Source organism: Poecile atricapillus, chromosome 17, assembly GCF_030490865.1.
Source record: "Poecile atricapillus isolate bPoeAtr1 chromosome 17, bPoeAtr1.hap1, whole genome shotgun sequence".
In the NCBI taxonomy this organism is placed as follows: Eukaryota; Metazoa; Chordata; class Aves; order Passeriformes; family Paridae; genus Poecile; species Poecile atricapillus.
Window position 1 is genome coordinate 3,075,040 of NC_081265.1, and position 25,782 is coordinate 3,100,821.

Sequence of the window (25,782 nt, forward strand, 5' to 3'; positions counted from 1 at the left end):
GTCCAGGAGGTTTAGGAACAGCAGAAAAAACAGCCAATGATTGAGTGTTTTGAGCCTTTGTCAGAATCTTTTTCAAAGGAATTGCTCCGTAGGTGTTGAACTCCTTCAGCTGAATTCCTCAATATCCCTGCTCTGCATCCTGTTTTGCTTGTTAATTAGTTCCTGCTGATTCTTTCCCAGCCAGCCTTGATTGGATGCAAAACATTAGTGCTGCTAAAGACACAGAACCCCTGGTACTGGCACATTGCAGATCCACCCCAACCGTGCCAGCCCCACCAGGGCACAGCTGGCACAGGACAGCTGCGGGATCTGCTCCTTTAGGGGATCTGGTTTATTTAGCACATCCCAATTTCTCTTTTCTGCCTGCTTCTTCGGGGGTTTTGTGGTGCCTTTTGTTTCTAAGAAGCCCCACAGTATGCACTCACCGAGTGTTTTCCTGATAAAATGTTGGAAATAGGGTTGGTTTTTAATTCCCAGTGAATTCTAGGAAGGAGCTGCCCAGTGGCTCCCTCAGATTTTCCGCAGTCTCCAGCTTGGCAGGTTCTGAATGGAATTAGTGGTGGGAATTATTCAGTCCTGTGTATAAACACATTTAATTCCAATTCATGAAGTCAGATCTTCAACCCAGGTGCATCAGTGTGGACACACAGGTTTTTCTGTGGGAGCTACAGGGACTCTGCAACACTTCTTCACAGAGGAGTTGGAATTTTGGGCTGATATCCTCTGCCATAACCTCACCATCTTCTCCAGGGCTACTCAATCTGCCCCATTCAGTGCTTATTTCTGTTATAATTCTTAAACATCAGTGGTTTATTTTCAATGGCTGAGTTACTTGCTTGAGAGTTGTGTTGAATATTAATAATTTATGGCACTTGCAGTACAGAAATGTGGTAGTTTTCTTTTTATAGAAACACTCTTGAAATGCGTATTTCTGAAATCTCTGAGTTCGTGACCCTTTCACAGGTTGGATTGACGTGAGGGGTTTGCTCTTAAGTGTAGTAAAGTGCTTTTTGCTATTCTTAATCTCTGCTTTTTACACTGAATTTTCTTCCTCCTGATGTGTGCTGAAAGTTTTTTCACTCTTACATTTACTCCTTGACCCATCTGATAATTTAGGGCTCTTCTGAGTGAGCTTGTAGGTGGTTGAATCACAGTTCTGATTTTTTTTAACTTTATTTTTTTGAATTATTTTTATAGTGCGTGAACAATAACCTTTGGGAGAAAAATAACCCCATCTGGTGCACTGATATATAAAATGCTGCCACGATATTGGGACTTTAAACTGTGACCTCTCAGGCACTGGAAGTTGGATGTGACAGCAGCTGACAAGGGGGATCTGCCCTCCTGACACTCATTTAGAGACAGGATGGTGGTGACTCTCTGGCAGCTAATGCACCCCTGTTACATAAATCTGATTAAAACACATCTAGGCACAGCCCAGAATTTTCAAGGGGGGTTTAACTGTATTTTCCTAAGCTGCAAGGATCAGAAAATCTGGTTTTATCCTTCAGGGGTGCTTCTGTTATTCAAAAGCAGAGGAAAGCTGGCAGTGATGCCTGCAGAGGTTGGGAGCACACAGGAGGCTCTGCAGAGCTGATCTCCCCAGGAGCTCTGTGTTCCCTACTGGACATTTCCCAGATTATTTGTGAATTTAGGAATGCTGAGCTGTCTCCTGGCACTGTATATCAATGTATATCACTGTATATCAATGTATATCAATGTATATCAATGTATATCAATGTATATCAATGTATATCACTGTATATCAATGTCCTGTCGTGCAGCTGGGGCAGGAGCCTGTGCCCAGACAGGCTGGGGACACAAACTGCAGGATTTTGGCACATTTCAACAGTCTCATCAAAATTGTTTCCTTAAAAGACCACCAAACACACTCTGATAATTATATTCTGATTTTCAAGGTCAGGGGTAATGTCTGTCTTTGTTAGCATTAATTTCATAATATCTGCAACTGACTTTAAAAGGGAGCATGAATGTTCTGGCTGTTCAACCAGCTTTAAGTACCAAAAAATTCCTATAAAGGAATCCCAAATAATTGTTTCCATGTGGGAGACATTTTTAACGTCTCAAAAAACATGAATCTCATGGTTTATTTCACTAATATCTTCTTTCTGACATTCCCAGAATCTGCAGGGTTGCTGCAGTCATTACAGGAAAAGCTGTGCCTTCAGCAATGCCAGCCCTGGTGACAACTGAAAGCTTCCTTCCCACTTCAGTCATTAAATTTGCTTTCCCATGAAGAAACAGGCAATGCAAGGTGTTTAAAAAAAACATTAATTTTTCAATAATGGCCATCTGCATGCATCCAAAAATATTAACTAGATCCTATATATTTATATAAGATAAGAATTAGAAATGTAACAGCCTGAAGCCTTTTCCAGAGTATTTGATCCATCTTGTGGTAAGATTTTTTGTTTCATTAAGCAGCTGTCCTGCCCAGTAGTGCATATATTTTAAGATGGTATTTTTTATAAAGATAATCTCCATTAAAACTAAAATCAAATTGCTTCTATGGTGAACTTGAACCTGGAGAACCTATTACAGACACAAGAACTTAGGAAGCAGTGTTAGGGATGATGGTACATTTTTTTTTAGTAGGAGAGAATATCTTAATAAATGCAGAGGAATTAAATCTCATGCAACGTTGGTTCATTTTCCTTCTTGTTCTAGACAAGGATATTCATCAGCTGTTCCTTGTATATCACCTGCACCGTGCAGGTTTTCATTATGGTTCCACTTTCCAGGGCTCAGGCACTGAGCTCAGGAGGGATATGAAATCTTCCTGGGCAGGGGAGTAGCTATGGAGTAGAGAAAAGTCTCTGGAAGCCCTTTTAGTGATGAAAACCAGAGACTGAAAATTGCCTGGGATGCAGGGTTTGTTTCAGTCACTCGTACCTGTGAGTCACAAGCAGCTCCAGAAAGGATTCCTTCAGTGAGTTTAATAAAATCTCCAAACAAATCTTCAATGAAAGCTGAGCAGTTTTGGAGGCAGCTTTGGGTTCTGCATGTGAAGAGTACAAATCCAAAAATGGGAGGAAAGACTATTTTCAGTAATAGGTAAATCTTCTAATCTGTGATTGAGGGGTGCAGGAGGGTACCTGGACAAGAAAGTTCCTTGGCTGGGAGTGGAAGATCCTCTGTCAGTCACTAAGGCACCTGTAAACCAGGAAAATCAGAAAATCTGCACCACAAACTTCTTCAGGAGGCAATGAGAGTTTTGGAACAATTTAAGAATGCTTTGTTATGAGAAGACAGGAACTTTATGAGGTATTGGAGCTAACAACAGCCCCACTTTTCCCTCATTCCTCTGGATACTGTGCCAGGTGAGACCACTGGAGTCTCACAGTGGCTCCTAAAAGCAGCTTTTGGCACAAGGGTGAGAGGTTTCTGCTCATCTAAGCTGCCTGCACGACTCAAAGATTGGCAAGAAATGGTTGCTGTGATTAGTAAATTGTTTTATTATCCACATTTGGGAATTCAGGCAAAAGGGAGCTGTGACTCACTTGTAAAGGAACTGGCTGGACTCATACTCGAATCATTCAGCTTTGTCCAAGGGGCAGAAACTTCTATTTAGTCATTCCCATGATTAAATTTATCTGCTGGTACCACAAGAAGCTATAAATCCACTGTTGCACATGGCTTGCAACTCTTGACCTGCACAATCTCATGGAAGAAGTTTCAGCTTTGTCATCCTCTCTCTGGATTCCTTAAAATCCTGCCTCAAGTTCTTCTCTTTACATGAAATGTCAGTTGTTCTCTGCCAGCCCACTCTGTTTTATTTAGGTTTTTATTTAAAGTATGAATACCTAAGAACCAGCTCTGTATTTGCTTATGTCCTTGCACTATTCCTGGAAAAGTGGGTGTCCCAATTTTAGGCACAGCTCCTGGATAGATACTGCAGGTTTATAAGCAGAGAGCTTATAAACTCTGCTTTATAAGCAGAGAGCTGATAGAAGAGCCACAGGACAGTCATCAAATAATCTGCATTTCCCACTGAAACACATTTATGATCTCCATTAACAAGGAGGAGGAAAATGGTACATTTTGTCCATAATGCAAATTGACAATTATTTCTGAGTTTTAGAAGAAAACCTGAGCAAGACTGGATTTGTTGAACATCAATCCATACTTGTCTTTGTTGTCTTTTTATCTGTGGGCTTTCTCAGTCCCCATCAAGACTCCAGTCTGGACAAAATGTTGATAAATTTAACTGGTGGCAGCTGCTTTGCTCAGTACAGAGATTATTATTATCATCCTTAATATTTCTGACAGAAAACTGACAAGTAGTATTTCAGGTTTCTACCCAAAGTGAGGCTGAACTGCACCTCCCTTCAACCTTCTCTAATTTAGAGTAGCATCTCTATCACAGTGTTGAGTTTAATTAACCAATAATTACCAAGCTGGGTGAGATTCTTTGCTATGGTTACAATTATAGCAGGAATCAGCCGCTGTAAATTGATTTATTTTCGTGGAGTTATTTTTCATTTAACTTTCTCAACCACACACGAGAGATAATGCCTTTGGTGGGGAGGGGAATCTCTTCTTCATGTCAATTCTCCCAGAGAAACTTGATGTGTCCCGTTAAAAATAGGGCACATTAAAGAGATGAACCACTTGGATGCTAATTCTTGATAAGCACGATGTAGCACAAGTATCATCACACTGTTTCCTCAGGAAAAGAAGTGCTAAGTCAGTTGGAAAAAGATGTCTGAGGGTATTAATTATGCAGACAAAAGTACAAATGGGCCAGATATCTTTAAACAGGGAGTGAGATAATGACTTCGTTAGCAGCCTGTATTTAGTGCATGTTGCATTTTTCCTTCCCAATTAATCTTTGAGCTTCTCTTTCTTGCATTTAGAGGTTTTGGGTTTGTTTTTTTTTCTATTTTCTGTGTTTGCTGCAGGAGAAAGCAGCAATTTTACACATGCTGCCACGTCCTCTTGCTGCCAGAGCTTTTTATGCAGCATTTATCAGGGCTGGGCAGGGATGACTTTGTCCAGGGATCTTTCTGTGGCAGAGCCTCCACATCCCCCCATCCAATCACCCCAAATCCTCCCTCTTTCACACTGGGCCTCTGCAGGTAAAATTTAAACATAAAAGCTCAGCCTGAAAATGGTAAAATTAAGCAAATTTGTTCAGAGAATTTTAGTGGAAAACTTACTAGTGTGTATTTTTAGGAAGCTGTAGGACACGTGGGGAGTTCTGCTGCTCACTTATGGCAAAGTGCAGCATAGAAATAAAAATCAAAAAGTGGATTTTGAAGTAATAGCTCCTGTGCCAAACCTGGCAGTGCAGTCACAAAAAGGATGCAGAAGAAGACTGAAAAAAAACCCACCAAAAAAGCAATAATAAACCCAAATATAGGATGAGAGAAAGCGGCTTGCACTGAAAGCTGTCACTTCATCCTTCACTCGCTTCATGGTTCTTAGGCCCTTTGGGATTGTAAATTCTTAGCTAAAATAAGTTATTTAATCTCAATGTTATTCCTTGGAAGTATTTGAAGATTCTGTTCAGGGCACTAAATTTTAAGAATTGGGTGTTTTGGGTTTTTTTCAAAGGGTTGAAAAGAAATTTTTTTCCAGCTGACCACAGGTGTGAAGACCCCCAGGGGGGCAAACTCAGAGGAAATGAGAGTGGGGACAATTTCTGTGTCGTGAAAGGAATCCTTTCCCCAGCTGCAAAACCTGGTCAGCTTTACACATGGATTGTGGAAAAGTACAAATGAAATGGTCTGTGAGAAAAATACATTGTTCTGTTCTTTTCTTTTAACACACAGTGATTTTTTTTTTTTCCTGATATAATTCTCTGTGGAATACAGATAGTGAATGGAATTACACTTTATTCTAAAATTTTAGCCCATAAGCATTTTCTATCTCTCCTTCTAAAACCAGAAATTTAAGAAACTTAATCAGTGTCAACTGTTGGGTCAAGTTAATATGATTCATTTCCAGCCATGATTTAATTTCATTAATTAATTTACATCAGGGTATCTGTTCTGCATGAGAATTATCTTGACAAATGAAGTAGAGTCTTCCAAATCAGTAGCTCACATTCCTGTACTCCTCTTATTCTATATATAAAATAATACCTCTGTTGTTTGGATGCCTTTTAACCTCCATGCTGGTAAACAACAGATTGAAATCCTGGAAAGGTCTAGAATTTTGGGGTTGCAGTATAAAAATGCTGTTTAAATCTGGGGGAAAAGGAGGACAATGTCTTGAGCAAACAGTAAATGTTTGTTGCTGAAGATCCTGACCCCTTTTTTCTTCTTTTTGCATTAGCTCTAAGTGATTTTTAAGTGGCTCTAAAGTCCAGATTTCTGAAAAACTTTTCATCAAGAACTATCAAGTTGCTTAAAGTTTAATCTTTCCTAAATTTCCCTTCAGATTTCTTCAGTTAGGCAGATGGATTTTAGAAATCCCTCCTGAATGAAAGCAGTGGCTGAGGGCAGTGCCAGTCCTGGATAATCTCTGCAGTGACTCTCAAAGGCTGGAATTCCTTCCTAAGGAATCGTGGCAGAGCTTCTTGCAGTCTTCCTTCCAGAAACAGTTCTAACCTTAAAGTCTGACTGTCCCCAGGGAATTCCTGGCTGGTTTGCTGTCCCAAAACTGCCCCCAAATTTTGAGAAGCCCAACTGTGAGCTCCAAATTCCCCATCCCAGCTTGATCCCAGTTCATGGCAGCTGGTTTGGGTGGGAATGAGGGAAATTCACCTTTTATTCTTCAGAATTCTTCCAGGATGTGTAAGTGTTGCTCAAGTGTCTGCAGGAGGGAGGGCAGTGCTCAACCTTCACTCCCCAGCTGCCGGTTCCGATTGTTCCCTCTCTCCTCGGGGATCAGGAACAACTCCAGATAAATTAACTCACTTGGTTTCTTCCTTTGGCATTGTAAAAGCAGAAAGCTGCATTAGGATTTTTGTGAAGCTGGAGCTCCACTTGTCTTCCCTTCACTTTTCCTTTGGTTGCTGTCATGACAGTGCTCCCAAGGATTCCATCTGACAGCTAATGAGCCGTGAATCCGTGGGAAGGGTGCTGGTAGAGACCTTCCAAAGAGGGCTTGTGTCAAACACCTGATCCTCTGCAATCCCCTGTGATCTGGCAGCGGCTCTTACAGTGTTTGGCTCCTAATCTGTGGTTGTATAACCTAAGAGTGATGAGGGAACAAAAGCACAGAGAATTGGTACCTGCTTAGAAAAATTACAGTGATGGATTTAGGTACTTAATCATTGCACTGCAGGGAGAGCTGCCTGGGAGCTGTGTGTTGCTTGTGAATCACTCTTCTCTCCTGTCACTGCTCTCTGCTATTCTTATAAATATCACTCAGTACAACCTTTCTTTACAACAAGTAGTTTCTCTCATGCCAAGTCTGACAAGTGGGCTTCACATCTTATTTATTTGTCAACGTGCTTCAGTAACTCTGGTCTGACATGTAATTTCTTTCTTAACAGTGATGTGTAATCCTGTGTTTTATATTGACAGTGAGAGAAGCAAAAAACCTCATTCCCATGGATCCAAATGGACTTTCAGATCCTTATGTCAAACTGAAGCTCATCCCAGATCCTAAAAATGAAAGTAAACAAAAAACAAAAACCATCCGTTCTACCCTGAATCCAGACTGGAACGAGTCATTCACGTTGTGAGTTTAACACCCTGATTTCCTGGGGGGTCTCTGGATGTGTTCTGTTGTTTATTTCTGTGTTGACAACTCCTCCATTTCTCTCCTTTTTTAGTAAATTAAAACCTACAGACAAAGATCGCCGGTTATCCGTGGAGGTCTGGGACTGGGATCGAACAACCAGGAATGATTTCATGGGATCTCTCTCTTTTGGGGTGTCAGAACTTATGAAAATGCCAGCCAGTGGATGGTAAGAGTTGCTGAAAAGAGGAGAGAATATATCACCAAAAGTTTTAAACCTCTCAATTTTTTCAGTGTGATTTACCTTTTTTTGAGCTTTTCACTGTGTTTCAGGCTATTAATTCACTAAACCTAGGAAACACAGGCTATATATATCAAAGGGGGATCATAAAACAACTTTTCTTTTATGATGTTCCTGAAACTTCTGCTGGAGCCAGGAGCTGCTGCAAACTCAATTCTGTGTACATAGTCTTGTGATACAAATTTTATTTTTATCTCCAATATGATGTGTTCAATACTAAGTGTATCATGTTATATATAGCTCTGCAAATTCAAAGCACATGGAAACTGATCTTGTAAAATGCCACCTCATTACCTGCCAGGAAAGAACTCATCACTTCTCAAAAAGGACATTTCTTCAAAGACAGTTGTTTAGGGCTATGGAAGCACTGGAGACAAAGGTTGGTGTCTCCCATCAAATCCCAGGAGGTGTGGGAAGAATCTCCTTGTCTGTTAAACTGCATTGACAGATAGTCTGGGATTAAAGATCTAATTTCAGGTAAAATATATTCAATTTCTGAGTTTGCTTCAGCTCTTTGAGATCAGTTCTTTGCATACCTGTGACATTGATACAAGCCACACACAAACAACAAAAATCAGATTTTAAATCCATCAGGAGAAAAATGTAAAGTCACCATTTTTTTTCTGAAATCTACCACAGGTACAAGCTGCTGAATCAAGAAGAGGGCGAATATTACAACGTTCCAATCCCAGATGCTGATGAAGATGGAAATGCAGAGCTCCGACAGAAGTTTGAGGTGAGGATTAAACACAGATGTGTGCAACTAAATATTGCATTTATTTTTCACTTTACTGCCAAAGAGAAAAACAACAGTCTGTTAAATGATCCATATGTTAGAGTGCTCCTATTTCTGTCCCTGTGACAGCTCTGTGTGTCTTTGGTTTTGTTGAAGATTGGACCAAATGGTTTAATTCAGAGGTGGAATCATTTTCCTGACAGTTCAGCTTCTCTGCTATGACACTTTGAAGTTGGTATTTTAAAATGTGTTATGTCAAGTATATGTAATAATTTCAATGTCTTTTAACAATTGCTGCAAAATCTGCCAGCCACTATCACTGATACCTGCATTATTTGACAAATGAAATTCTCAGAAACAATGGTATTTTAATACTTTGAATGTTCCACACTGTAACGTGGGGTGTTTTAAGAAAATACTTTCAATGTTCACACTTTGGAGCTTTAAAGTCCTTGCAGAAGGTTTTTATGTGAAATTCTGTAGTGTGGGGAAGGATGTTGATGTTTTTTTAAGGGTCAGAGAATTTGCTGGGTGTGTACAAAAAAGAAAATCCAGAGAAAATGATACTTTTTGCAGTGTCTTGCCTCCTGTGGTGCCAGCTGGAGAAGTTGGTAGCCACCAGAATGGTCTCATGTGCCAAACCAGGGAGTTTTTTTTGTTAATCAGACTCTGCCTCTTCTGACAACCACAGCCAGAATTACAACAAAATTTTTGCTGGCCACTGAGCCCAGGAGCAGGACAGGTATGGCCTGGGGTGGGAGGGGTTTGCTGCCCAGCTCCTCTCCCCTGCCTGGGAATATTCCAATCTGCACTGCTTACAACCTCAGCCAAGCTGTTTATCCAAAACATAATGAATGTACCTGTTGTGCATAAACAAACCTGCCTGTTCCTTTCAACCTGAAATGGCAATTTTCTATGTTCACCATCAGGCAGAATTCTCCATTGTTATTATAAAAGATGGGTTAACCCATGAAAGTGAGGAAAAACGGCACATGTTCAACTTTCAAGGAAGAAAAAGAAAAGGTGCTCCAATTTCTTCTGAACGCATTTGGATCAGCTCCCATGTCTGCAGCATGAAATATGATTTTTGTTATACATTTGAGAAGTATTTGAGCCTCCATTCCATTTTCCTTTCTTTGCAGTTGTGATCTGACCAGTGTGATTTCATTTTGCTGCACTAGGTCATTTGCTATTCAAGATCATTTTTATTTTTTATCCTCTGTAGAAAGAATAGCTTCAAAAGTAATTCTGTCCATGTTTCTATGCATTATGAAGAGTCTGGAATTGGGTGGATATTTATATATTTGTGATATAGGTACAAAATTTGCTTGTTTTTTCTCAGGTCAGAGACAGCACAGAGCCAAGTCACTCAAACTGTCCACTTAAAAATGTCAGATATTAATTACATGCAGTGTCTTTGTCTATTGAATTTACTGTGTCTGAGGTTGATTCTTAATCCTGCTGTAAATACTTGGCTTGCAGGAGGAGCAGTCAGAGTTTATCCATGTCCTGCAATGAAGTGGAGTAGAAATCCTGAGAGGATTCATGTAAAATTACTGGACCTGGTCCCAGAGACAGCAGCTTCACCAAGGGGCAGCTCTGCCTCAGAAATAATTAGTCTGTCTCAAAGTCTAATTAGTTCAGCCTCAGCACTGTGTATTTGGGGCTGTCCCTGGTCTGGGCTAGCCTGCTTGGTGCTGTTTGGGTGACTGAATTCATCCAGGGAAGGGACTGGGCCTTCAGCAGGCACACTGTGTCTCCAGTAAATGTCATTTCCCGAGCTGGACAGTGAACAGTTGAAAAAATTAATGATGACAAATGAGAGTATTGATAGCTGAACAAACTCTGTAATTGTAACGAGGCCAAGGCTGGTGTAATGTGGTGGCTGAAAGGTTTGGGCTCACCCTCTTATCCTGTCTCAAAGTTTATCATTATGAGAAGGAGCAGAAGGAAGCAGAGCCCTCCATGGAATATTCTTCCTTGGTTTCAAGGGGCATCACTGTGATGGCTTCTGAAAATTCACAGCACAGATGTCTGAATGGTGATATTTCACTTATTAGCTATTCTGGTATGGCACATAAGTGGTGCTGACTCTGATCATCTTTTCCTTTATTTCTGTTATCATCTATATCCTGGATTGCACAGGCATTTTATTTTAGGTGCCCTGTAATAAGGAACAAATAGACAGCACTGATAAAAAGGCTGCTATTTGTGATTTAATTACATCATCTAAATAACTATTTCCACTGTTGTAAAATCAGCATTGGAGCCTTACAGGAAGACTGTCACTTTCCTGGGGGAGTGAATTTGGCAGGAGATTAAAAATACAGATGGACCAAGGGGTCACATTGGGCCACCTTCCCATTTATCAGTTTATGGAAGGAGTAACTCCAGAGTTCTTCCCAATCCAGTCTGCACTTGTAGTGCTTGGTCTATTTTTTCATATATGACCATGTGATTGGTAGCCAAGGTGCATTGATTTAACTTTGAGTACAAAATGACAACAATTTCCACAAAAATATTACGTTACTTTTATCAAATACTTAAAATAAATAATGGTGGCCTTCAGAGTAAAAGGCTGCATACAAACCTAAGCTAAACAAGAGTAGAGAATCTTTAGGATTTCCTTGTTTCATATTAAAAAAGAATAAGATTCTTTTCATCTTAGAAAAGACCAGGGAGCCAATAGATGCAGAGTTTCTGAAACCTCTTTCTGATCCTGAAAGTTGTAAGATGTTCTGAAAATTGACTTTGGCCTTTTGACTAAAGTTTAGAAATGTGGGGTAGCAGAACCTCCAAGACCACTTAGGAGCTACCTCCCATTTAAATCAGAATTTTAAGAATATCTGCCTGCATTTCTAGTTCAGCAGGCAGCTTTAAGATTTGACCTCAAACTCTCATTGATCTCAAACAATTTACACAGTACCATCACATCCTTCTTAGCACATCACTTTCACAGCCCAGATTTCTTATGGAAATGTGGCTCTTAGCCACACAAATCTCATGGAAATGCTGCTTTGCTCACTGGACCTCCTGGCACATATTCTTAAGTCATTTATTCAATGTAAATCTACCATAAAAAAGCTATACAAGATTATAAATAAATAAGTAATCTAGATTCAAACATTCTCCTCACTTGCATTTGTAACTGAATGTTAAAAGCTATTTGTCATGAGAAGTTTCCTCATGGCCCATTCTGCCACATCTGAATCAGTTGAAAAATTAACACCCAACTTTTGCCCAGAATGGATCCTATCCAACAAATGGGACCAAAATTGGAACAGAAATAATTGAGGATGGTGCTTTTTTTTACCTTTTATAATTTATTGCAAGGAGTTTTCTTTACTATGTTCTGTGTATAATCTATATGAACCTGTGCAGTATATAGAAATTGAGGTATATTATGCAGAGGTGCAATGCAGTGTTTTCTATACAACAAATTTTATTTAATCTACATATTTTCTGTATTTCACCTCTCTCTATAACTCACAAATCTATTATCTGCTCATTTAGCAGTGTGATCAAATCTGTCCTCAGTGATTTATATGTGATACATCATTATTAATATTTAGAGATAAAAATATACTCCTGTAGGAAGTGGAGGCAGGATAAAATCTGTCACTATTTTTCAGTTGGTTTTAACCTTTAGCTGTGGATTTTCTCTCTGGAATGGCATTATTTGTGGCCATCTCAAAATGAAACTCCTTTCTCACCAGGCATATTCAGAATAAAATTGTGGCTGCTCCATAATTGTCCATGCTGAGGTTGCCATGGGAACTCCCAATAGTCCAAGGTGCCTCCATGGACCCAAACTAGGAAATCTTCTAACTGCAGCATCTACTTTTTGTTTTGCACTTATTTTCTTCTTCCAGTACTTTTCTAGTCAAAAAAATAGAATATTGAAATAATGCAATTTCTGGTATTTTTTTCTACCTGGTTGTGATTTGAGCAGTAAGATGCCTTTGCCACTTAGGATATCATTCCTTTTTTCCTGAATCTGGGGAAAAGAAATGTGCAAATTCTTAAACTTCTATTGTGGGAAATTATTTTAGTTGTGTCAAGCTCTTTTCACTTTTCCTGCTTAGTAAAGCACTTCTGGATACTTAAATATCACCTTAGAATAAGAACAGAATAATAGTGATTTAAAAGTAGGCTGGTGAATTGTTCTATGATCTCTCCCCTTCTTTCCACATCACCAGCACTGGGAAATGTTATTAAAAATAAAGAATCTGTTATGGTCCATATAAAGGATTTTTTTTAATTAAACAAAGAACAGAGCAGCCATAATCCTTACCCATGGACACATTTACTGAGCACCAACAACGTCACTGCTGGTGATGGGAGCAGGCTCAGTCACTACACCCAGCTCTGGCAATTGCAGGGATCCAAGCACATTGTTGTGAGGGAATGGGATTCTGCTCATAAAATCCTCATTTTAGAGCATCTCTGGGAAGACACAGAATGGTCCTCCTGGTGCACAGGCTTCACATGTCAGATGTGTTCTTTGGTTCTAATTATTTCCTTTCGTGCAGCTCTCTGGGTGGCTTTGACAGGAACAAAATCCTTCCCTTAATTTCTGAGAGCTCCAACTGCTGTCCCACCACAGGGACTGTCCCTGCACCCTGGGAGGAGACAAACATCCACATCCCTGGCTTGGAGTCCTGCTTGTGTGAGAGATCCCAGCTGCTTTGACCATGGAATTGCTGATGGAATTCCTTTCATCAATATATCAATATGAAATTCCTTTCTGCAGCCCAGAGCAGGAGGAGAGGAACAGAGCTGAGAACAGGGAGGATGTCATTTCTGAGCACTGGAAGTGATCAGTCAGTGGTGGCATTTTGGTGACCTCTCAGTGCTTCTGAACAGAACTATCATTATGATCCTAAAGAAAATGTCTTCTAAAATGCCTTATCATTATTATGATCCTAAAGAAAATGTCTTCTAAAATACCTTATCATTTTAAAGATAACAGGACAGATGTGGAGCTTGGCCATCAGGCTCAGTTATAAATACCTGGAACCTCTCCAGTGACGCAGGATCTGAGAGATATTTCTGCTCCTGAGCTCCTCCAGGTGCAGGGCAGCACTTTGTTTGACCAAACTTGTGTTTTAATCCCTGTTCAGGCCCGAATTTACAACCCAGAAGCCTCAGGCTGTGTATCTGTGCACACAGAGCTAATGTGGATTTACACCATCAGGCTTCTCCTTGTGGCAGCACAGCTGGTGTTAAACAGGACCTGAAACTGTCCCCAGAGATCAAGGCACAACTAAAACTCTCTGAAGAGTTTTGTTGCTGTTACAGTCTAATGCTGAAAAACTTCTTTTATTTATTTACATTTTTTCTGAACATCAGTACATCAGATTGTTTCAATGCAGGCTTTGCATTTCTTAGATCTTTACCACTCCTCTTAAATTTTTTAAAGCCATTTCTGTCTGCTTCATTAGAAAGGAGAAGGCCAGAACTTTCTTAATCTGGCATTTTTCTGATATTCACAAAAACCTTATGTTAAAAGGACATTATATTTCTCTCCTTTAATCAATGGCCAGGACATCCTAGAGCTGTCTTTATTCTGAGCTGGAGGCTGAGTAGAAATGTTGCAGTTGCATAGCCAGAGCCATAGCAGAAACTCCAGGGACCATTTCAGTGGCTTCTTAAGAACCCAGTGAGTTTTTTAATTGAATCTATTTTCATTCAAAAAAAAAAAACCCGCCCCAAACAAACAAACAAAGCAACACAAAATCCCCAAGAAGAGCTTTAGAGGAGCTTGTGATTTTGTTAATTTGTAAGTTCTCCAGGTCTCTGTAAAGTGTTACAAGGGCTGTGAAGGAAACATTACTTTTACATCTTTGAAGGATGGTGATGTTTTGCCCCAGAGCTGTTATGCTGTTACACTTCTTTTTTTTTTTTTTTAATAAATAAAAGATATGGTCTGTTCCATAGCTGTCTCTAACCAATATTCATTCCCACTTTGATGCTTCAGGCAGGTCAGTAAAGGGGACATGGAAAAGAGAAATAACATTGCTGACACTTCCAATTGCAAATGACAAGATTAAATTTACTTTTCAGGAAACAGAAACTAAGCCACACTGAAATCATGACCAGCCAAAATATCACTGGCACGTCAATCCACACTCATTATGCATATAGAGATATAAAAAGAAGAGCTGCTTTTTTTGGCCATGGCACTTATTCCTATTTTTAAATTGTGCATATTTAATCATTAGAGAATAGTTTGCAGCATTATAGAGATGCTGTTAGATGACTCCATCTGTTCTGTACTGTAGTTTGGCAGGGGGAATCCCCATATGCAGTTAGCTGGAGGTTTCCCATCCACTCACCACGGCTCAAAGTGGAGAACTTGAAATTTCTTAACTAGATGGCATAAGTCTCTGCTTTTCAGTTTGCATCAGCTGCTGAATTCCTTAAGGCTTTTCTCAGTGGGTTGTGATTTGAGGTGAAGAACATAAAAAAATGATGTTGCTAGCAGGGATTTCCCCATCCTTTATCTAAAGGTGAAATGAGTGCTGCAGAAAGAGGCACCAACAAAGATCCCAAATCCCCTGTGTGCTGTCGAGGCCATTCCAGGCTGGGACCTCTGGTGCTGCTGGCCAGCTGTGCACAGCTGGATCTGCCACGAGGCTGTTCCATGCATGGGGTGTGTGTTTGTGAGCTGAGCTCCCAGGAGCACAGCCCTGCCTGTGCTCCCTGCCCCACCCCGCTGATTAACACGATTTATTTGTCCTGGGTTTTTTTCTGTGCTTAACAGACGCGTCCATTTCTGTATTCCCGCTGCTGCTGTGTCTGTATTTGTTTATTTCTGCTACTAATTGTGGTTGCTGTGCTGTGCCAGCCCGTTACTAACCACGCAGTTTCTCCCTCTCCTGTCTCTTCCAGGACTGTCATGTAAATATCCACTTCTTCAAGGTAGTTTTCTCCTTGGTGTTCTCCTGCACACAACCCCTTTTACCAGCATCTGAAGTTTATTGAGTTTAATTTCATTCTCACCATCTTTTAAGGATGCACTCGATTTTTTTCCACTTCAAGATTTTCTAATTGATTTTTAAAAATAATTAAAAAATTGAAGTACGCATCTTCCATAATTTGTCATAAAGTGATCCCCAGATTAGAAATTTACTACAAAAAAAAAAGGGTGATCAAACCTGAGCAGATGCAGTGTGCCTTTCTTTTTGGAGGAATTGGTTAAATGAGTGCCACCTTCTCATGGAAAATGGAAAATCTTTAATTGGAAAGACATTCATGGAATTTTAAGTAACTTTCACAGATAAAATAATGCTCATGGTCGCTGTATATTTAAATAGCTAAATTTAGATGATAGAGCATGCATGTTTTATGATTTAACATAATACCTCTATTGCTGGATGTTATTTGGAGTATGCTATATTGTAAGAGATATTACCCATGATGCTCTGATACCTGAAATACCAATGCACCTGTTTCTTTCTCATTTTGCTCCTTTCACTACTCCCCACATCACTGAGTTACTGCCATAAAAGTTACATCTCAGCACTGAGAACTTACCTGTGTTTTGTTTATATTTGCATGTGTCTCTAACAGATTATCTTGCTTTATTAGGGCAAAGGCCACTGGCACAAACCACACTTTCAGTTTCATACGTTGGTGAAGTTACAATTTCAATTAAAATTTGAAGCTCCTGTGTTGTAAACTGTGTTCTAAGAATCTTAAGATTACTGAAGCCATTATCATCTTCAAATAATATTTTTACAACTGTTGATCTGGAGTGCTTTACATTATCAATCAAGGCTTAAAATACTTAATTTAAAGAAACAAATGTTATTTTTTAAGAGTTGTTTATATTATTAATGCATGATTTTAACAAATGTTCTAACACTGAACCAGCAATATCAAATTAATCTCTTTTCTCAACCTTGATTTTTTTATCTCAGAAAAGCCTGTACAGAAGAGAACTGCCTTTCCTCAATCCTTTACACCTCTTCATATTTGAAAATAAAATCACATGGTGGTTTCATTGGTGAAACTTGTTTTATGCTGGGAAGTTGGAAGTTTCTCTGCTTAAATGCATTTTTAAACCAGAGCAAAATCACCCTGATAAAATGCATCTGGCCTAAATAGGAAGTTTTGTCACCTCATTGTAAAATCCAGGCTTTGAAGAACATTGATATAAGCTGACAAAAATCCTTGGTTAATTCAGGTTTCCACCATAGGAGTGCACCCAAAAAAAGGACTGCAGGCTTTCCCACAGCTGCTGCTTCACGGGCAAAATTCATGTTTAGTCCTGGTGGATTATAAACATGAATTCCATCAGAGAAAGCTGGCACTCTGTTTCTATGGGGACACTCTGGAATTCAGGGTTTTTCATGGATTAAACACTTCCTTGTTTATTATCTGTCTTTTCTCAGTAGATCATCCCAAATGCTCGTTCCCCTGCTGCTGGCAGTGAGGCTGAGCCCTGAGCTCAGCTCAGGAGCAGCCCTGGGGGGGATCATGGTCCAGGAGGTGCCAGGAGCATCCTTGGGAATGATTTTGGGAATCTCTTCATGTGGGGCTCCTGCCCAAGGTTATGGGGTTGGGACTGAAAGGAAGCAGCAGGAGCAAGTGAAGGAGGAAGGGCTGCATTCCTGAGGATAACACAACAATTCTGAACTAGGAACCAGTAAATGTACAAAAATTAATGGATAATATCACAGAAAATGGGAGATGTTGTGAATTCTTGTTTATGGAATAATCAGACACTGGGAAGGGCCACACACCTGTCCTGCTTTTGTCCCACTGCAAAGTGTGTATTTAAATAGATTATTTCTCAACATCATGAAGAAAACACTTTCAACTGTGTTTGTGTGTGTGAGAGGGAGATAAATCATTTCAGAGCACATTAAGATTTGGATACAGAATCCCAAAAATCAGTCCTGGACTGCAGCTTTGTGTGCCTGGTGGGGATTGATTGCAGGGATTTGCTCTAAGATCAGGGAGAACTGAAGTCCTTAAAATTCTTTTAGAACAGCATTTTAATCTTTTTTTCCCCTTATTGAAATAAGGTTTATACTTAAAAGCAAATTCCACACTCTAGGTTTTTTTATTATTGAAAACTAGCAGTAATTTGCATAATTAAAGAATGGAGGAGCATCTAGAAAAGCAGTTCTTCTTTTGACACTTAGGAGTTCACTGTTGTAACATCCTATTTGCTTTTGGGGATTTTTATTACCACCACCACAGGATACTTCTGCAAGAATTCTTGAATATTATTCCTAGGCAGCCTCTTTAATTACACTTCATCTCGTTAGGCACTGCTCTGTTGCAGGGGAGAGAGTGTTTGGCAATAAAGGCAGGAAACAAAGTGGACTCAGGTGGCCACAGGATTATTAAACAGATTAAACATTTTGACAGTGCCAAATGGGGAACTGGAAACTCTTCCCTCTCTGGATTTCACAGCTCACACGGGCAGACTTTGTCACCCAGGGCAGTATCCCCTGAAATTCCTGTCTGAGGATAGATCCATCCCTTTCCAGTGTCTTCCATAGTCATTTGACTTCACTGTCTCCATTTTCTAGGGAATATTCTAGGAAATAGAAAACAGAAATATGTTACCTTCACCTCATGCCTGGTTTATTTGGGAATATTTTAGAAATTGTGTGTTCAGGTACTTCACACAGATCTAACTTCTATCCAGCAAGCCAAAAATAAGTTTAAGAAAAATAATTAAATAGAGAATATTGTTATAAACCCCACAAAAAAGGTCTGTTGAGGAACTTCATGATATATTAAACTGTTGCCTTGTCCTTTCAGATTCCCTTTTATTCATTATCCTAAGTAAAGTTGAGCTTGAGGAAATAATTTCCCTCAGAGTTAGAAACCACAAGAGGTCAGCAAAGAACAGGGAAAAGCTCCCAGAGCTGAGCTGGATCCTGCTAAAGGCCTGAAAAGAAGGAAATCATCCACATTGTTTGTGTATATATACTTAAAAAATACAAACCCATTCATTTAAACCGTAATTTCAGTAAAATTCACTGTAGCATTTTTCACACAGGCCTTTATTCAGGTTTGATAACTGGCACTGATGAGAATTTTCCCTCTAATCAAAATATTTTACAATTGCAGGTGTAAAAGCAGGTACTGCTCACCTCAGGATCGCTCAGCCCAACGCTTTGGTGGCTTCAGGAGTGGGGCTCCCTTGTCCTTGGACAGGCTTTCTGCAAAAGACCTTTTTAATCCTTATCAAATACACCACAAATATTTGTTGCAGACAAATCCTTTAAATAAATTTACTGTTAGTAATAAATAGGGTAAATATGAAACAATTTTAAGAGGAGGAGAGGAAATGAGGGAAAAATAAACTAAAGACATAAAATAGTTGGTATTTAATTCCCAGGTAGAGTTTTATCACCCATCTCATTTATATCTTTATGAAACATCCCATTTGCCCTCATGCCTTTTTGCTAGCAATGGGAATGCTATGAATTTTTAGTTTTTTTCTCGATAACTATTTTAGCCATTGAAAGAAATACACATTTTCATTTTGATATATTGCATTTTTCACTAATTACACCATCGTTCAGCATAGTGGCACTGCAGTCATGAAAATGAATCTCAGAGTGCTGATAAACAGCTTTGTGGTTATTTACATCTCTCCAGTGTTCCCCTTGCTGCAGACAAGTGTTGCTGCAGTGTAAATTCACCAAGGAATGGCCAAAATCCATGTGTGAACCTCAGGAATCCTTGATGGTGTCCCTGATACTGGGCACACCCCTGGTTTCCAGCAAAACTCTGCTGGTGAATTATAAACCAGCCCTAAATTAAGGCATGAAGATTAAATCTCAGTCTGGTGAGGCATTAGGTCTTGCTGGGGCTTAGAAATGGACTCTTCTCATTTCAAATTCTCAGCATCCTGGTAATTAAGTTGTAGAAAGTAGGAAATTGATAGTCTATCATAGCATCTATAATTACATGGAATTGGAAATGCAATAATGTAAGAAACCAGCTGCCACAATGACAGAGAACATTTCACTGAATGGGAGGGCTTTTCTTCCAGATTTTGACTTGAAATTTATTGGATTTATTTGCTTTATTCAAGGCTTGCTAATGGCTCAACACATTGATCAAAGTCCCCACTTCGTGTGTACACGACTGGAAACCTGAATGTGTCCTTCCTTGAGCCTTGGATAAATCACTGTTATTTCCCTTTTTCCATCCTCAGTTTGAGCTTTGCTGTCAGTGACATCTCCTGGGGTTTGTGTGAGATCTGAGCTGCTCTGATGCTCCTTGTGCAGGGTCCAGGTATCAACAGGCAGATCTGAGCATTGATTTCACACCCACAGCCCCCTGGGCTGGAAGAGTGAAGCTGGAATTTTACTGTTCAGGCTGTTCCATCCTCACTCCTCACTCCTCACCACGCATTTGCCATCTTTGTAAGTGATGTGCAGGCTGTTACCTGCAGTGGCTTTGGGTTGTTTCCAGAATCAGGAGCAGAAAGCTTGGCTCCAGGTGTGGCAGTGTGAGATGGGTGATTCCCTCACACGGGGACATCTGGGGACAACGTGGGGCTCTAGCAAAGAACTGCTGAGAACTTTCTGCCACGTGAGAAGCAGGGATTTGTTAGAATTTTTAGAGGGATTAAGTGGTGGCAAGGAGACATTCCTGCTCCACAGATCTCAATCCTTGGACCTGAGATAGGTTGTCCAGAGGAGCTGTGGCTGCCCCATTCCTGGAAGTGTCCAAGGCCAGGTTGAGCAGGGCTTGAAGCACCCTGCTCTGGTGGAAGGTGTCCCTGCCCATGGCAGGGGGTGGAATGAGATGATCTTTCAGGTCCATTCCAGCCCAAACTTTTCAAGCCCTGTGCAGTCACTCCTTGGGCTGCTGAGCCTGGTGCAGTGGGAGCTGTGGGGTTTGGAGCAGAGCGGACAGCGCCGTGTTCCATCGTGTGTTCAGTGTTTGCAGCCACTGCACAGGCAGAGCAGCTCGTGCTGGGTGGAACCTGTAAAGAAGAGGAGGGAATGCTGGTATCCATGTGGAGCAGAGCTGGGAAAATCCAGAAGGCTCAGCTGCTGGGAGCAGAGCTCTGCATTTACCTCCCTGTCAGGTGTCGGTGGGGCCGATAAATAAAGGATGGGCTGTGGCTCTTCACACAGCACTCTGCTCGTGTGGTGGGAATGCAGAATTGTTGTTAAATATTTCTTCATTTATCGCTTTTTCCTCTTGAAAATGTGGTGCCAGGGATGATCCTGCTGGCATCTAGGAACTCGCTGGGAGTGAGTTTCCCTGACAACCGAGGAACACATCCTCTAGGGAGCTGCTCATGCAGCTTTGTGTTTGCTTGGATATCTGACCATGGCAGAGGGGATGGGCTTCTCCCTCCTGAAGCTGTGCTTGGGGGTGGGAGGGGGTGGCTGCAAGTTTGGGCAGCTTTGGATCCTGGTGTTGGTTTCCCATGTGGGAACAAAGCCAATCTCCCCCAGCTGAGTGCTGCAAACTGCAGCAGAGGAGAGAATACAAGGTGTTAAAGCACTGGCAGCTTGGAGGAGACTCGTTGTGATAAATAGATTGGGAGTAGGAAAGGGAATTTTGGATGTATTTTTTTTAAATCCTCACAGCTTTTATTTATTATTGGCTAATGTGCAAAATGACCAATTCAGTCTTTTTGCTCTGTAATTCCTAAGATTCCTTACTACAGATATACATGGAGGGCAGAAGAGCCAACATCCAGATTTATTGCTTTGTCCTATTTGATTTTCTTCACAGGAAAAAATCACAAAGTTTTGAAAAGAATCATCAAGAATTACTGCAATTGCCATAAAAAAATGAAGAATTACTATTCCCTAAATCACTTCTGTTTCTTCTTTGCATCATTTCTCATTAGATTTTAGATAACTTTTTTCATATTTAATTAAAAGTATAATTGTTCCTCTTAGACTAAAAAGAAATCCAAAGCATTTTTACTGCGAAACCTGAGATATCTTTTCCAAGAAGCACCTGCCAAATTCCCAGAATCTCTCCAGTGTAGCACACTGTAATTTCTTAACACTCCATGGAGAAGTGAGTTTGGGCTGAATATATAAGATATGTCTCACCTGTGGTTTCAGGGTAAAAGAACTGGCCGAGATAAGGTGCGTCCAAAGCAGAGGAAGTAAGATGATGTGCATGTCTTGTTTTCTTTTTAGATTAACTTTCCTGCTACCAGTGCAGACTAATTTATCTTTAACATTCTGTTTTCCTGGTTGGTTTGCTGCAAGCTGGCTTTGTTGTAACGATACTGTGGTTTTATCCAAGATAATAAGACAAGGAGTTGGAATGTGGATTGAAAATTAATCCAGGGCCTGGAATGCTGTCTTCAACTTCAGCAAGTTTTAATATCCATGAAAAATAACAGAGGGTTCAAATAGGATTCTGCGATTTTCAATTTTAGTCATGGTAGGAAAGGCAAAATATCAATCTTTTCCAATAAGCTTTTAGGAATAATTTGAGTTTATGTCCCTTCTGTAGCTGCAAAATTGGTTTTGCTCTGGCAGTCTGGAAGAGGATATTGGCTGCATGGCATTTTCTGTCTGCTACAGCCAAGGTGTTTCAGATATAAAACTCATGATAGAGCTCAGTGAAATGTCTTGAAATTCCCACTCTATTTCCACCAGGACCTTAAGCCAAAAAACAGTAACAGGGATTCACATGCCAAATGTGAAAAAGTGGTGTTTTTTTGCATGCTTCTGAAGGAATGGTGGCTGGCCAAGGTGATGGGAAATAGGGACCTTTGATAAGGTGATGATAATTTAATGATTTCCTGCCACTTTGGGGCTATGTGCTTCCTTTGAGTCAGTCTGGTTGTTCCCCAGCATTCCCTGGCTGCCCTGGCCCTGGATTTTCCAGCTGGTTTGCAGCAGGGCTCTCTCTTCACCCCTCCCATGGCATCTCAGCCAGGGGAGAACCAGGATTGTCACCTTCCCACGGGCACTCAGAGCTCAGCACATCAATGAACTCCTGCCCTGCTCACCTCCTGCCTGCCTCAGACAGCTCAGAGCCCACCTGAGCACACCAGAGGAGCCCATGTTCTCAAAATCTGCCATCTGCAAAGAGAGATTCTCAAACTGAGACTGACATCTCATTTAAAAAAAGCTGAAAGATGGGAGTGAGAGGAGCTTGTCTGCTGCTCATTGAGTCTAAGTGCTCAGAGGATGCACAGAGGCCTTGGCTGGCTTCTCAAATATTATTTTAAGATGCTGCCTTCAGATCCTGAGAATTCCAGGCCGTGTTGACTCCGAGTGAAAGCAGTGCCTCCAGCTCTGGAGCCTGCTGGTGAGCCTGCCGTGCTTTTTTATGGAAAAAGTTCTGGAAACTCCAGAGCCTGGGATTGCAGCACTGCAGAGAGTACTCCCTCCCTGCTTGGCAGGTTTGTACCCAAAAAACAAACGGCCTCAGAACAAAATTTGACTTTTTGTTCGAGTTATGCATTTTTTGGACAAGCTGCCAACGCCTGCCCAGCGGGTTTAAAGTGGAAGAAATAAAGCTGGTGCTTTCCATTCAGGGCCTGATTTGGATCTCCATTACTCAGTGAAAAGAAGGATATTGAAATTGCTTTGTGCATCAGAAAAGCAAGATCTTTATCTGAGATCCCATTTGTGGGAGCATCACAAAGGCAAAGCTGCTCCCTTGAGCCACGTCTTTATCTTGTACCAATAACGGATATTGGGATTTGGGGTTTTTTTCCCTTGTTTTGCTCATGGCTCAATCTTGTGTGGCCTGGAAAGGAGCTTTGTGCTGCCAAAGAGCTCAGATTTGTCCCAGCAGCCAGATCTGCCCTGGGAGCATCCCTTGCAGGCTCAGGGATTTAGGCTGACATCCAGGGCTGGCTCTCCCTAAAAGTTTGCCCAGCACCCGATCCTGATCAGCATCTCCAAGTGCTGCTTTCATGCAAACAAGTAATAACATTGCTGTGGAGGAAATTCCCCAGTCTAAGCTGTATTACAAGTTTTTTAATAAAGAGATCTAAACTTGAAAAATTCATATCCCTGTGGCAGGGCATAAGATTTTCTGCGCTTATAAAGTTGCAGGAAGAGTCATCCAAGCTGAATGTGGTTTTCAAGTGACAGGAGGTTATTTTGTCAGATGATTATCTGACATTACTGCAAGAGTAGATGGAGTCTGTGAATCGAGTGCCTCTCAATTTTATGGTTTTAAACTCCTCTGGGGAGGGGAAGGTTTGTAAGTCCCAGTTACAAACTCTCAGTTTCCAGTGCCAAAGGTGTATGCCAGGCCTGGCTTTTAAAGGGAGGTATTGTGTGACTTTGAATAAACCTCCATTTCTGTAATTTTCATTATCTGTAAAAGAAGGATAATACACAAATATTGTCCTTTTGTGAAGCAGAGAAAATAGTAGTTATCCTGAATTGTCAAACATACATCACTAGCAAAAAGTAAATTGACCATATTAGAGGTTATTAACCAGACCAACACACCAGACAGATGGGGAAAGCACTTATATCCCAAATTATTAAATCTTATGGCTTTGCTTCTGCTGGTATATGGGATTGTTTTGAGGGAAAAAAAAAAAAGAAAACAGGATATTATCTTGTAGCCTGCATTATCTTTTGGTGAGTCTTACTTTTTTCTCTTCTATTAACTCTGGGATTTGAAATGCAGCTTACTTGAGCCATGCTATGGTGTCTCATGTGAAATACTGAGACTTGCAGCCTCCTGTAAACCAAAGTTTCTGGACAAGGCAGAGCCCTTGTCTGTAATATTTCCTTTCCCCCCTTTTTCCAGATCAACCCTTGATTGAAAATCAAAGTTGATTGTACTGCTGGTGTGAAAGTGGCCGTGTACATCTGCATTAATTCTCATGTCTTGTGGGATTTTTTAATGCAGGTTCTTTTTCTTGGTGCATGTCAAAATTCTCTTAACTCTTGCTATGCAGTGACTGGAAAAATTCCATTCTAAAAGAGAATGTTTTGAGGAGGTTGTTTATATCCTAAAATACCCAGTGTGCATTACAGCATGGTATTTTTGGATAGCCTCTTTTTATTTTTTTTTTTTTTAATTTTTTTTTTTTTTTTTTTGTATTTCAGAACAAAAGCACCATTTAAGCTGCTTTTGGCATGAAAGCAAATGATCATTTTTAATTTTGTTTCTGGGCTTTGCTTTGGTTTTGCTCTTTTAACCAGATAAGCATATCTGCTTTATCTGGTTCTAAATGAACACAGTTTTCCACTTTAATTCCTTCAATTATGTCAAAATTATTGCTGGAATGAGTCTTTGAAGGTGTGTCTGTGCATATTTTATTATGCAACTTTCACCTGGGAATGCCACCTCAGACCTGGCCATTTCCAATTCCAACTTCCACCCGGAGATCCTTTGTGCCAGGAAATGGGGAGTTCTCACTTTGCTGTTTTTGTGTGTGTATGTGTGTGTGTGTTCTTCAGAAAGCCAAACTTGGGCCAGCTGGTAACAAAGTCATTACTTCAACAGAAGACAAGAACTCAAGTGTGCCATCCAACAATCTGGACAGGGTGAAGCTGACAGATTTCAACTTTCTCATGGTTCTTGGAAAGGGGAGCTTTGGGAAGGTAGGAATTCTTCAGAATAATCCATTCACATTCCTTTTCCTTTTTTCTTTTTTTTTTTTTTACTTTTCCTTGAGGAAAAATGAACAAACAGCTTTCAGAAGCAAAATCCAGAGTCAAAAGGTTGTGTATTTTTGAGGAAGGATTTCTTAACAGGGAGTAGGGTCATTTCCCCTAAGGCCCAGCAGATTTAAGTCCTGATGGGCAGTTTTCTTGAAAAAATAAAAACAAATTTATAACCTCAGACTGTTGGGCAATTTGAGAACTCATTGCTCACGTTCAGATCCTCACTTCTTGGCAGTTTCAAGGAAATTAAGTCTTACTTTTCTGGCTTTAATACCTAGGTCAGTCTGCCAGTTCTGGAAGTCACCAACGTTAGTAAGGGTGAATATTGGACAAAAAAACAGGAACAGTGTATATATATATTAGAAATCCAATAGCTGAGAGAACAGACTGCTATTTTTCTGCCTGTTTGAACAAAACTCAGGTGATAAAGTGCCCTTTACTGAAGAAGTCTCCTGAGACTTAACATTTTATCAACCCTTCAGCAA

The 25,782-nt window shown here is 40.4% G+C and overlaps 1 protein-coding gene across 2 annotated transcripts in view; it reads left to right on the forward strand.

The window, feature by feature from the left end:
* Window positions 1–25,782, forward strand: part of PRKCA (protein kinase C alpha) — a 138,150-nt gene that overhangs the window by 94,083 nt on the left and 18,285 nt on the right. The window contains exons 6-10 of one of the 2 annotated variants that reach the window (XM_058852261.1): window positions 7,497–7,653; window positions 7,748–7,882; window positions 8,594–8,690; window positions 21,764–21,787; window positions 25,091–25,234. In XM_058852261.1, the coding sequence (XP_058708244.1) occupies window positions 7,497–7,653; window positions 7,748–7,882; window positions 8,594–8,690; window positions 21,764–21,787; window positions 25,091–25,234 (557 nt within the window). The remainder of the gene's footprint in view (window positions 1–7,496; window positions 7,654–7,747; window positions 7,883–8,593; window positions 8,691–21,763; window positions 21,788–25,090; window positions 25,235–25,782) is intronic. The other variant, XM_058852262.1, reaches the window with a different exon arrangement.